Raw genomic sequence first — 13050 nt, 5'->3', positions numbered from 1 at the left:
GGTATTGCCGGCTCTTTCCCTTTGTCGCTCACGCCCCTTTTTGCCTCTGTTTTCCAGCTCCAGTCCTCAGTGTTTTAGTCCCCAGCCAAGTGTCTGCCGGTCCCCAGGCCGAGGTGGCCGTGGCACAACCAGGCAGGCGGTCCTCCTGCCGGAGCTCAGCCCCCGCCCCCCAGCCCCAGGGCCGCTCTCTGCGGTGATGGTTTATTAGGGTCTGGCAAGACACCGGGAAAACATATATGTAGAACTTTCGAGGGCTCCTTTCGGTTCATCAATCACTCATTCATCTATTCGCTCATTCACGCCTTCCTGGAGTACCCATGTGGGACCAGCCCCTCTAGGCAGTACAGACAGATGCAAACACACAGGAAGGACGTGCATCGCTGATCCTCAGGACCTCACAGGTGCTTAGTGTGTTGGCCAGGAAAGGTGAAATTTCAGTCCAGAGTGATGGGCTGGGATGGAAGCAGCAGGGGGAAGGCGGGCCACGGAAGGGTCCAGGTGTGGGCTAGCTGGTGCTTCGGTTCAGGCTCTCTCCTCCCCGGAAACCTCTTCTCCTGCAACCCAGGTGGGAAAAAGAGCCTTCCCTGGGGTCATTACAGGAAGAGGACGCCCAAATTCATATGCTTCCCTCTACCACCCAGAGGGTGCCGCCTCACCCAGAGCCAGGGCACTCCTGAGCCAGCCTCAAGGTGCCCGCCCTGGGTCCCTTTCGCAGCAGTGTGTCCCCGTCCCCTGCAGCAAGCCCTGGGCTAGGCACTAGTGCTCCGAGAGGACGCAGTCACCGGCTCCTCTATTGGTGATGGTGCAATCCAGATGGAGGCAGACAGCATGGAAGCACCCGCCCCTCCCAGCCACGTGCTGCCCAGGTGGCCTGTGGAGCACAGGTGAGAGAGAGCGAGCCACGATGTGCCCTGGAAGGAACATCAGGGGAGGGACAAGTTGGGCCATGTCTTAGAGCCAAGGAAAGGACACTGGAGGAGGCCCAGAGAGGCTCAGTGCTGTCTGACAAGGACCTCCTCTGTCTCTTCGTTGCAATGCAGGGTCGGGCGGTGGCGCTGGGCACTCGGCCTCTCCGAGCCTCAGTTTCCTTCACTGTGAGATACAAGATAACATGAGACAACATGTGTCCGGGGCCTTTTGCTCTTCAGCAACCAACTCTCTGAAGGGTGGGTCTCGGCTGCTCTTCCTTGAGCGTTCCCTGATGTCCCAACTCCCCACTAGCTGTGATCTTTTCTTTGTCCTCGTCCGTCTCCGCGACTGGACTCTAAACTCCCCGGGGCAGGGACCTTATCTGTCTGGTTCACCATTGCATCATGGGGCTGAGAAGAGTCCGTGCTGGATAAGTAATTATGAATAAATGCGGAGGTGCCCTGAGGAGGCATCACCCCAGCGCATTGCGGAGAAATTCTTGCAAGCCACTTATTGATTCTGAGGGGTCTGGGTTCATGGGCCACTAGACGGTGTGTTCTTTTGCCCCTGGGTGCAGTGACACGGGGACGTCAGTGCATTTCCCCGGCTCTGAGTCTACCCCAAGATGCTAGTCCAGTGGTTGCAAATTGAACTGGGTCCTGGGGCCAGTCCGCTAATGCGAATGCCTGATGCGGCTTTGCAAAACCAAAGCGGTAGGAAGCAGCGGGGGGCGCTACAAACTGGATGCGCTCCCCAAACTTCCCCAAGGCTTTCGGACTCAAAACAATGATTAGCTCTGAACCGCCCAAACAGGAGACACCTGCAGGCTCTACCTGCTTCCTCAAACCACTGGCTTGTGTCCCTGCCAGGGTCCCAAAGCCCCAGAGATCACTAATAGGGAGACTGTGAAGATGGTCGCACCCTCCCCTAGGCAGGCGGCTGGGGGTAATTACAATTCACTACTCTGAGCAATGAGAGGCCAGGAGCACAACCGGCCCTTCCCCTGGTCACTGCGGGCTTCTGAAAAGCCCAAGCCGCTAACACCGGTGAGGAGGGGTGTGCTTACTCTTCACCCTGGGACCCCTCAGCCCCCGGGCTTCTCCAGCATGTGGTTCAGGTGAGGAGTGGGAATGCCCCTCCTCCATGGGCCGAGCTCTCTGCCGCACAATGCCGGTCATCCAGGGGGAATGGAAGACGGCTCAGTTATTTCAAGAAGTCGCCTGGGGGTGTCAGGTGCCTTCAGGAGCTGACTCCACAGCTTCCCCAGCTCCAGCTGCCCTGTGGGTATCACCTCCAGCCCCTGGAGGGCTCCCCACCTTCCTCCCCTTCTCTCACCTGTGCTCCACAGGCCACCTGGGTAGCTCGTGCCCCTCAGGCTCCCTGACGCCAATCACACTGTGTTTCACACAGCAATGGGGAGAAGGTGTCCCTCCCCACCTGGGGCTGGTTTTGCTGCCTCCAGTCTTTGCAGCCTTATCCCTAAAGCCTCTTCACATTCATCATGGAAATGGCCGTGGGTACTTAGCCCAAGAGCAAGATGGGCAAACTGCAGCCCTGTTTGAATACAGCCTGCAGGCCAAGAGTGATTTTTACTTTTTTTTTTAAGTTTATTTATTTTTAGAGAGTCAGGGAGACAGCATGAGCAGGGGAGGGGCAGAGACAGAAGGAGAGAGAGAGAGAGAGAGAGAGAATCCCAAACAGGCTCCGCGCTGTCAGCGCAGAGCCCAGCTTGGGGCTTGATCTCATGAACCACGAGATCACGACCCAAGTTGAAATCAGGGAGTCGGGACGCTCAGCCGGCTGAGCCACACAGGTGCCGCTTTACATTTTTCGATGTTTAAAAAAAAAGTCAACATAGTCATAATACTTCATGGTGTGAAAATTACATAAACTTCAAATTTTAGCATCCATAAATAAAATCGTGTAAGAACAGGTACACTCATTCTTTTATGGGTTTATGAATTGTCTCTAGCTGCTTTCATACCGTAAGGGAAGAAAGAGTTTATGTTTCTAGAAACTGCCTAACTGTTGTCCAAAGTGGTTGTGCCATTTTATATCCCCCCCCCCCCCCCGCCCCTGCCGTGTGGGAGTGGCATCCTTCCTAATACTTGGTTTGGTCAGTCTTTTTAGCGTTAGCCATGTTTACAATGTTGTGGTCTGGCATCTGGCTGTAATTTGCATATGCCTAATGATAATGACACTGACATCTTTTCATGGGCATACTTGCTTGCCAGGTGTCTTCTTTGAAGTGTCTGTTCAAATCTTTTCCATTTTTTTTTTTTTACTGGGTTGTTTATTTCCTTTTTATTGAATTCTGGGAGTTTTATTTATTTGTTTTTTTAATTTTTTTTAATGGTTATTTATTTTTGAAACAGAGAGAGACAGAGCATGAACGGGGGAGGGTCAGGGAGAGGGAGACACAGAATCTGAAACAGGCTCCAGGCTCTGAGCCGTCGGCACAGAGCCCGACTCGGGGCTCGAACCCACAGACCGTGAGATCATGACCTGAGCCGAAGCCGGACGCCCAACCGACTGAGCCACCCAGGCGCCCCGAATTCTGGGAGTTTTAAAATGTACTCTGGATACAAGTCCTGGGTCAGATGTGTGGCTTGCCAGTATTTTCTCTCAATCTGTGGCTTGTCTTTTATTTTGTTTAACAGTATCCTTCAAAGAACAGAAGATCTTGAATTGGACAAAGTCTGGTCTACCTACTTTTTCTTTGATGGATTATACTTTCGATGTTGTATCTAAGAGACCCAGGACCGGGAGGTGGTTGTAGGAGGTACGTGGACAAGAGTTCTTTTTTGCGTTTATTTGTTATGTAATTAGAAAAAAATAGAGACTGTACATCACACCTGTGATTTCACAGACATTAATGCTTAAATAAGGTTCAAGTTCACAAAATGAGTGCAGTTAAAGACAGCATGAAAGTGATTGTAGTTGATATAGGTGGTGTAGAGAAATCACAAACAGGAATGAGAAACATTCTGGAAGCGTAGGAATGAGGGGATAATGCCCCAGAGAGGAGAGAGAAGAAAAGGAAAGCCATTTGCCTCCTATCAGGCCCGGTGTGAGAAACCACATTAACAATCCTAACCACAATAATAAGCATTTCCTAAGCTCCCGCTCTGCGGTAAGAGCTTTACACACATTACCTCATTTAATCTTAGTCTTAATCAGTACCTCATTTAATCTGTAATTGTCAGTCCGATCTTACAGAACAACAGGAAAGAAGAACAACTGGGGAGGAGGGACACCGAGCCCGAGAAGTGGCGTGGGGTCAGAAAGTACCATCTCACAGCCTCTGCTCCCAGGGGCAGGCTACCCAGTGCAGGGGCCTCCGGTGACTTGTGCTCCAAGTGGGAAGGATGAACTTGGAGGTCCCAGAGAGCTGCTGTTTGGGGCAGTGAGTTCCTCACTGCAGGGGGTATCCAAGCTGGTCTCTTCTGATACAAAATGTCCAAACCATTTTTTTTTTTTATTCTTCCCAAAGCATTTACTCACACTCTTCATCCTGTGTTTTGTCACGAGGTGGGGTAGGGCAGCTATTCTTGGAAACCCAGGCACTGGAGAGAAGGTAGGGCGCCAAGGTTCCAGGGCCTGGAGGCAGGCTATTTAGGCTTCTGTTTGCCCATGCGCCCCCAGCCCTTGAAGGAACACAAGGCCGTGTGGTACATCAGAGGGGGTACTCGCGTCTGGAGCCCTGACCAGGTTCTGCCACTGACCTGCTACACGACCTTAGTTAAGTCCCTTCCTTTTCTTGGGCCCCAGTTTCCCTACCTGTAAAATAGCAGAATTAGAGGGGCTGTGTGACCACTGACGTCTCCGGGCTCTTAGGGGTTCGGTTTCAGGCATCCGTGTCCAGACTCAGCCTCTCTCCATCAGGTCCCAGCCTGGCTTGGAACAGACACTCAGTGGTCCCTTGGGCAATGCTAGTGAATGAATGAATGAATGAACGAATGAACAATTTCCTGGGTGGATGGTTAACGTCAGCCATCACTCTGATGTCAGTGAGAACTCGTCAGTGCCTACTTCCTGAGTGAAGACGGAGGGCTGCCCAGCGTGTCCTGCACAGGACTGGGGCACAGGTGACCTGGAGCTCTTGCAGGGTGGTGCATTTAAGATAATCATTTTTGACAACTGGCAATAGTGGGTCTTAGACAAGGGGTGTCTGTATCAACCAGTCGGGAGACAGACAGAGATCTCACCCTGGGGCAACACAGTTTCTCGCCTTTGGGGATTTGGGGGAAAGAGACAATTTGGAAAATCTTCCTGTTTACTAAGAAGACTATGAAGGTGCTATGGGCAGCAGCCCTTAAGAGTGAAATGGAAACGACACACTCGTGTAAGCAATTACACATACACACACACGCACACACATACCCTGGATCTGCACATGCGATATGTACCCAGAACTTACTAAAGCAAAACTGATTTTGGCTTAGAGAGATTTGATTTTATGCTAAACAAATTTCATCAGGATTTTCATATGAAGAGTCTATTCCTCCCCAAATGTGCCCTGCTCGGCTGCATGCTAATGTGGTCAAATCCAATCTCTGAGTTCTCTGCAGGCCCCGTGACTGGGTTCTCAGGACTCGGCTCCTGGCTGCTGGCTGAGCCTGGGGGAAGCAGTTGCTGTCCTGAGTGGCTTCTGGGGACTGGGCTTCTCTCCTTGGAGCGCAGAGCATAAAGGAACAAAAACAAAGGGTTGGTGTCAGGCAGGAGACTGTGCCCATGAAGAACGAGGGCCAGAGACCCACAGTGTCCTGGAAACTTGGTCAGTGGCACAAAGAACCCCTTGCAGTCTCCCCATCAGTTCCCAGCAATTCACAGAAGCAATTCACCCATCATGCACTGAGTACTTATGGGGCATCGGGTCCTTGGGCAGGCTACCATCCTTCCCTGTCTCTAGAACGTCCAGGGAGCAGGGCACTGGGACTTAACAAATACACATACGAGACATCCAGTTAAATTTAAACTTCTGATAAACAATGAATACTCTTTAATGTAAGGCTGTCCCAGGTGAGCCCAGGCCCGTCCAGATAGAGACGTGGGCACGGCTTGAGCCTTGCTGGCGCCCACAGTGGGTAAAGCTATCTCCCGGAGCGTTGATTCAAATGCACACCCTGATCTTGCACTTTTGAAGACTGAACTGGGAAACCTGCTTTCCTCTCTGCAATTGGAGGCATGTCCATGGCACTGGGTTCTCTTCCCTGGCCTCTCAGCAGAGAGGGAGAGCCGAAAAAGGTCAGGGCAAGAATTACTGTGATTAATGGGTGGGAAAGCAGCATTTATTTGGAATGGTGAACAGAGCTGAGACCTTCCCAGGATGGGAGTGTGGGAGACCCGGGTTATCGCAGTGATGGGGCTGGGGGTGGGGGCTGGTCTCACAGTTATTAAACAATTGTCATGGGGAGGAGCTTAACTTTGCAAGAGCTGGGCACAGCTACTGTCTCCAGCTGAGCCAGTGAAAGTGAGCCCAACACGGGGGTCTCTGTCCCCAGAAGCTAAGGAAGCCCCTCACTACCTGTCTTGAGACCTCTATCTTTTCCTGCTCCTTCTTTCTAGCTCCAGCCTGGCATGCCCTGTGCCTTCGCCAAGGCTGCCTCCTCTTCCTACAACATCCCGCTCTCCAGCTGGACAAGGCTAAGTCCTATCTGCCCTTCCAAGTTTTGCTCCAGGGCCATCTACTTCAGCCGGTGTTATGGGCTGACCTGTGTCTCACCAAAATCCCTATGCTGAAGTCCTGTTCCCCAGTACCTCCGAATGTGACAATTTGGGGAGATAACATCTTTAGAGAGATAAGTAAAGTAAAATGAGGTCATTAGGATGGACCCTAATCCAACATGGCTGGTATCTTTATGAGAAGAGATTAGCACGCACGCACACATGCACACACACATGTGCACACACACACACACACACACACACACACACACACAGTTCCATGTGAGGACACAGGGAGAGACAGAGCCATCTACAAGCCACGGAGAGAGGCCTCGGGAGAAACCAACCTTGCTGACCTTGATCTTGAACTTCCAGGCTCCAGAACCGAAAAATCTTTGTGTTTAAGCTCCCCAGCCTATGGTACTTTGTTCTGGAAGCCTGAGCAGACTACTGCAGCCACAATATCGCCTAGGTCCTCCCTAAGGCATGGGATGTCTCTCTTTTAGCCCTTCCACCCCTAGTCACATTTGTTTGCACAGATATCTTATCACCAAGACTCCAACAAGACCTGACCCCCACCCCTCCCTTTTCCTAGTGATGTGGGCAAGCAACAGGCAGTGTCCAGGAAATATTTGTCAAGTGAATGTGTCCAAGACAGCCTTTGGGCCAGCAGACCTTTCAGCCTCAGGTAAATGCTATGGATGGTGTTTGAAACATGACAGCACGCCCAGCCTTGATATTTATGACTTGCTTCTTGGCCTTCCTGGGGAGTGGTGCTCTCCACTCTTCAATTTATGGCCCTTCCGTGCAGCCCCAGACTGACGAGGGGATTGTAAATGGGGCGTCTGCTAAGAGCACATGCAGACAGTGCTGGAGGCGGCGAGATCCTTGGCCCTGGGGTCAGACACAGGCCCTTCTCACCCAGGGAGGGGGGCAGTGGACCTGAGAAGCACCTCGTCCTCTGTCTTGCCCTTTGCAAAGACCTCAAAGTTTACAGATAGCTCACTGTTTCCTAACCATCCCTCACTCACTATCTTTGACATAGCTGCGTACCACCTGTCTGTTCTGAAGATTTATCTTTAAATTGATTCACTGCCCCTGGAGGCCAGGCGACCCAGGGCATAAGACATCAAGTCCATTTTCTTGCCATTCCCAGGCCTGAGCTACGCTGAATGGGGACACTCATCAGGGCCTCTGCAGGGCTTGCAGAAATATGGAAAGGATTGTGTTCCCTGGAGGGAAAAATCTCAGGGAGGGGAGTTGCTAAGGAGATTTGCTGCCCCAAATCCCCGTGCACCCGCCCGGACTTGATTTCACTGAAGAGGCAGGTGAATTGCCTTTCAAGGAGCTCTGAAAGTCTGGGGGTGGAGAGAAGGCATTGGAATCGGATGATGCCTTCAGTGCCCAACAACAGGACTGAGAGTGACTGGTGCCTTGGAAGGCACTGGAATTCCTCAGAGGGGCTCAGCTGACTCCCTACCTGCCATCTTCTCAGATGGAGAGCACAAGTCACGTAGCAGCCCGAATTTTCCCAGGAGGAGCTCCAGCTCCAAATCAACATGTGGACGGGGGCCTTGGCCCTCATGAAAGGTCAGGCCCTGGGAAAAGCCTGCCAAGCCCAAGTCTTCTCTGGGGCACAGAGATAGGGTAGGCACACCTCGGCAGCGTGCCTCTCCCTCACCCCCAGGCTGACTTCCCTATGCCTGCCAGAGGACTCACGTTCACGTCCTGTCAGCCATGTTAGCCGGGCCTCCTGAGCATAGCCCCTCGCTCCCCATGAACCCTTGTCTGGCGGGCAAGCCTGCAGGAAAGCCAGATTCCAGGGAGGGAGGCAGGAGGGCCTGAGAAACACTCTGAGGGCGGGCTGTGCTTCTCTGAGGCCTTCCTGCCTTTCTAGGTATGGGATGCAAACACCTGAGTGGAAAAGGGTGGTGATCTTACACTCACGAGCCCTCTTGCATTTTGAAAACGGTCGTTTTAATAAAATAAAGACAATCCAATATTTCCCATTAGTTTCCAGCAAGTGACCCAATTTTTTTCAGTGTAATAAGCCCTTTGAAAAGGTGAGTCTTGTGAGTTCGTGGGCAGCTTGTGAGTGAGTCACAGTTTCCAGATCGCTGCTCCCAGGCTCCCAGGTGCTCTTCTCCTTTTTATGGAGTGTGTCCTTGGGCAACCCAAGGCCAAAGTCGCATGGGCCATGGAGTGGCTCGGGGTGTGCAGCTCTGATGGCCAGCAGCCCCTTCCTCAGGGGAGAGTCTTCTGTGCCCCAGGCACTGCGACAGCCTCCCTTTGCTGGTGCTGCTGCTGCCACTCAGGGTACCTGCCGCTCACTCCACCTGACCTCCACTGTCTTTCTTCCTACCCTTCTGCAGACCAGCAGAATATTCTCCCCTTCTCATCGCCGACCAGAAGTTTGGTCTGGTTTCTTGGGAAGAGAAGGAATAGACAGGAGTGTTAGAGCCAAGCCTGTGGGTCCCACTCATCCCAGCGGGCACTCAGGACGCTGCGACATGGCGGGTTCAGTCCAGGACCCCGTGGGGCCTGCACCTGACCTCCACCTGAGGCAGGGGTGGGGGCTGGGAGAATTGGAGAATGCTTTGACCCCGAAGAGGGGGGACTTCTGAGCTCTGAGGGTGTGGCACCCCTCATGAGTATGGGGGGACTCCCCAAGATGCCCAGGCTCCTGGCAGCAGGGTGAGGCCCTGCCTTTTCTCTCCAGCATCTCCAGGTGTGCCTTTTGTCCTGTGAAGAGACAGTCTGGCCCCCCTACAAACGAATGGCAAGTTTTCCAGCAGAGTTCGGGCTCCGGACTCTCCGGCCCCCTTTTCCCATGTCCTACACTAGCCCACTTCATTTCAGCCTGGCTTCTGGAACACTGTGTGGTTCCCACCACCACAGATCCTGAGCCAGCAACTGCAGGGCAGTGAGGGAGGAAGCGAAGGGCGTCTCCAAGGCCCGCGGCCTCCGGAGACTCCACTTCCTAGTGTGAGCAATGGGTTAATGACAGAAAGGACCACTTACCTCCACTGGGTAATTATGAAGAATCAAATAATGTCTATCAAGTGTAGTGGCTGACACTTGGCTATTCTGCACTGGCTTAGAGCTCTCAAAAGGCGCTTTTTTTTTTTTAGTGTACGATACTCATCACGCCAAATGTTAGCATCGGTAGCGGGCCTCAGGAAAACAGTGCCTCCCCAGCATGAAGTTACAAAGCTACACCCTTTTACATTTCTTTATGAATCCACGGGTATTTGAAAGAGAGAGAGAGCACGAACATGTGTGTGTTAAAAAACATTTCCTAGGGCCCTACGTGGGCTCCTCATTTGCCTCTTGTGCAAGGTGGGCCCTCCCTGGTGCCTACAGCAGTGAGGCGACTTTCCAGGGCCAGGCCACCTGAGCCCTGAGCTGCTGGAGGCCCGAAGGAGCCAGGCCTTGGTTACCTGGACACGGCTAGGGCTGTCACCGCAGGGCTGGTCTTGCTGGGCTTCCCTGTCAAAGCAAGGCTGACATCCAGCTCTCGGCAGAGGGCAAGATTCTTCTCCCACCTGTGACCTGTGGGGATCGTGCGAGAGAACGATTAGGAAACCCATGCATGCACGTGGATGTCCACGGGCAGAGCCACAAACACATACACACATATTTATATTTGTGGTCAGCAACTTGTTAAATTGAGGGGAAAATATATTTAATCTTGGCCTGTGCCGTTGCAAAAAGGGCCGTCCCAATTTAATTTGCAGGCTGTGATAGTTACATGTGCTGACGGGCTGCGGTATCCATTGTGTACCAAATTGGATTTGTGTATTATTGCTTTCTAAATTGCATGCCTAGTTCAGCAAAATTGTTCATCAGTGTTTACTGGCTTTATGCTTAATAAGATGCCCCACAATACCTTGCTGCCAGGATGTAACACAGCCCGTAATTGCCTAGTAAAAATAAATTACATAAAGTCGGCATTATCAACTTATCTAAATCCTCTCACGCCACAACCAATAATTAAATGCTGAGAACGTTTTTTCAAAAAATATAACTCAATGATTGTTACTTCACTCATTTTAATGACTGCATTTGGGGGCAGACAGTAATTCCTTCAACATGGAGGGCGAGATGGAGAGACATCAGCTGGGTACATCCCTGCGAAGTCACTCAGAGTCAGGGCAGGAACGACACAGCTGTCCCAGCTGTCCCAGGGTGTCCTCTTACGTGCGCGGAGAGGCCTGTGCACCGGGAAATGCGTGCACATTTTGTGTGTGTGCAAAAGGCCACACTACAAGCCTTCCCGGAGCCCTTTTTGTGTTCCAGGTCAAGTCCAAGTCTACGAGGTGATTCCTAAAATACGTTGTGCTCTGACTGGGTTGGTCCTTGTTTCAAATGACAAATAAGTGAATTCCGGGCCGAAATTAGATCATGTCTGTACACAAACGAGGCATCCTCAATATCTCCAAAGCTCTCCTTTCTTGCCCCTTAAGACATCTGAGGGATATAGCAACATGCACACCAACAGGACACAGGTACAGACATCCACGTGCCATGCCTGATTCTGTCACCTTCCAGCAAAACGGGTTTGAGCAATATTCGGAGAACAACGAGACCTCCACAGGTTGAGGTTTGTAAGCCTGCAAATGGATTTTCTATTTCTACACTGTGGTCCAGCCTGATTTTCACGAATACATCCGTGCCCTCGTGCCATTTCACCTGAATCCTCCCTTAAACTGTAATCACAACCTCGGCAGTTGTTTTCTATTTGGCGGTGGTGACCTCAGACAGGTCGGGACAAACGGCAGGTTAAGGATGTGGACCCAGGCGTGATGGGGCTGCTGCCAGCCTGAAACAGCCTTGTGAGCTCCGTAATGTCATCGGCCGGTATATGAAGGGAGAAGGCTCTTACCAGCCTATAAAAATGATAAGAACAACCTGCATTTTGTTGAGCAGATTCTTGTCTATGCCTGTTATTTTTCATGTTAGGTACTTCCTGCACATCCTGACATGTCAGAGGCAGGGGAACCGAGGGACAGAGTAATTGTTGGGCACAGAACTAGGTCTGGAGCCCTGCCTCTTGCTTTTCATGTCACTTCCCATTTCTTTGGACCCCATTCCCAATGAGTACAATCTCAGCACAACTGTTGACCCTGAACAGAAACCCATGAATGCAATGGCACTTCCAGAACCAGTGGAAGGTCTTTGAGGTGCTCTTCATTCATCGGTCTTTCCATCCATCCAGCATTCTTGTTCAGACATCCATTTATCAACCTTTGCCTCATGGGACCTCCATAGCTTCAGAAATGGGCAGTGGAGCCACGGACTGAACTGGCATCCTTTCGTGCAGGTGTACCACAGAATTGTTCATAATGAGGCTGGGGAACAGGATTCTATGCTAGCTCTCTTCCAACTGGGTGGGAGAAATAGGGGAGAAAGTCTGACCCCCGTTCTTCAAAGAACTGTTGTGAGTTTTTTTAGAATGTACAAACCCCACACATCTTTCTTTTTACCCTGAGATGGGGTGATTCCTTGGAGTCCCAAAGGACCCTCAAGGTACTAGGAACAATGAAGTGAATGTGGTTGTAGATCCTTCTGAGGTCACTGCTTTGGGTCTGCCCACATTATTGACAAGGGTGCCCAGATGGTGTTATTTTGAAGGAAGGGATGCTCAGTGTAGAGCCTGGGACCCAGTAAGGGCTGATCAGATGTCTGTGCATGTTTGTGTGAAGAAAGAACAATAAATGGATGATTAAATGAATCAGGAAGGTGTGGAGTATATTCTAGAAAGGAACTAACTGAAGATGGCTACTCTTTTTAGAAGGCAGCCCTTAGCACTCTAATAAATTCTCTCCCGTGAATGATCATGGGTCTTGGGATACGAGTAAACCAGAACTCATGATGACAGGAGAAGTCACACTTCATGGTAACATGTTTCCTTTCATCATGGGCGGCACCAAGAAAAATGTCTCGGTTCTGGGCCAAAATCTTTGATGAAGACGGAGCTGAGAAAGAAGGCTGGCTGCGCTGGAGGAGGTGATGGCTGGGGGCTATTGGGACAGCTGTGGTGGAAGAGAAGGAGGCGATGGCTTTGCTGGTGATCTTTGTGCCTGTGATCAGGGGTGGTGCTATTGTTGATGATGCATGGCAGTATCCGCGGTTGAGGTTTGCCTGGCAGTCTGAAGTTGGTCTGAGGTTGCTTATGTCCGCTCTGGGGACAGAAGTGAGAATGATGGTAATCCTACGCTTCTGGGTAACTCTGGGAAAGCTCCTAGGCCTCTGTGCTTCAATGTCCTAATCCTTCATATGGGTGGCATAATAAAATCTATCTCACGGGGTTGTCGTGACAAATTAGAGAATACACGGCAAGTATGCATGATGGAGACTGCTCAGGGTCAGCCGTCTCCCTGCAAGCTGAGCAGTGGTGGCCATGGTGGTGATGGTACCAGAGGCCGTGATAGCAGAATAGAGAGCAGATTTTCTTACATCAGTCCCATCTGC

General features: G+C 51.4%; 1 protein-coding gene across 7 annotated transcripts in view; it reads right to left on the bottom strand.

Moving 5' to 3' along the window:
* Positions 1-6888: 6888 nt before the first annotated feature.
* The window catches only part of WDFY4 (WDFY family member 4), a 309530-nt gene continuing 303368 nt past the window's right edge, over positions 6889-13050 (bottom strand). For 6 of the 7 annotated variants that reach the window (XM_042907733.1, XM_042907734.1, XM_042907731.1 and 3 more), the window contains 2 exons: positions 10017-10128; positions 6889-9001 (listed from right to left, as the gene is read on the bottom strand). In XM_042907733.1, coding sequence (XP_042763667.1) covers positions 8935-9001; positions 10017-10128 — 179 coding nt within the window. In that variant the 3' untranslated portion in view covers positions 6889-8934. Of the gene's footprint in view, positions 9002-10016; positions 12761-13050 lie in introns of those variants that run through there. The other variant, XM_042907735.1, reaches the window with a different exon arrangement.

Source organism: Panthera leo, chromosome D2, assembly GCF_018350215.1.
Source record: "Panthera leo isolate Ple1 chromosome D2, P.leo_Ple1_pat1.1, whole genome shotgun sequence".
NCBI lineage: Eukaryota > Metazoa > Chordata > Mammalia > Carnivora > Felidae > Panthera > Panthera leo.
The sequence above is the reverse complement of the archived record's forward strand: the minus strand, read 5'-3'. Positions and strand labels throughout refer to the sequence as shown.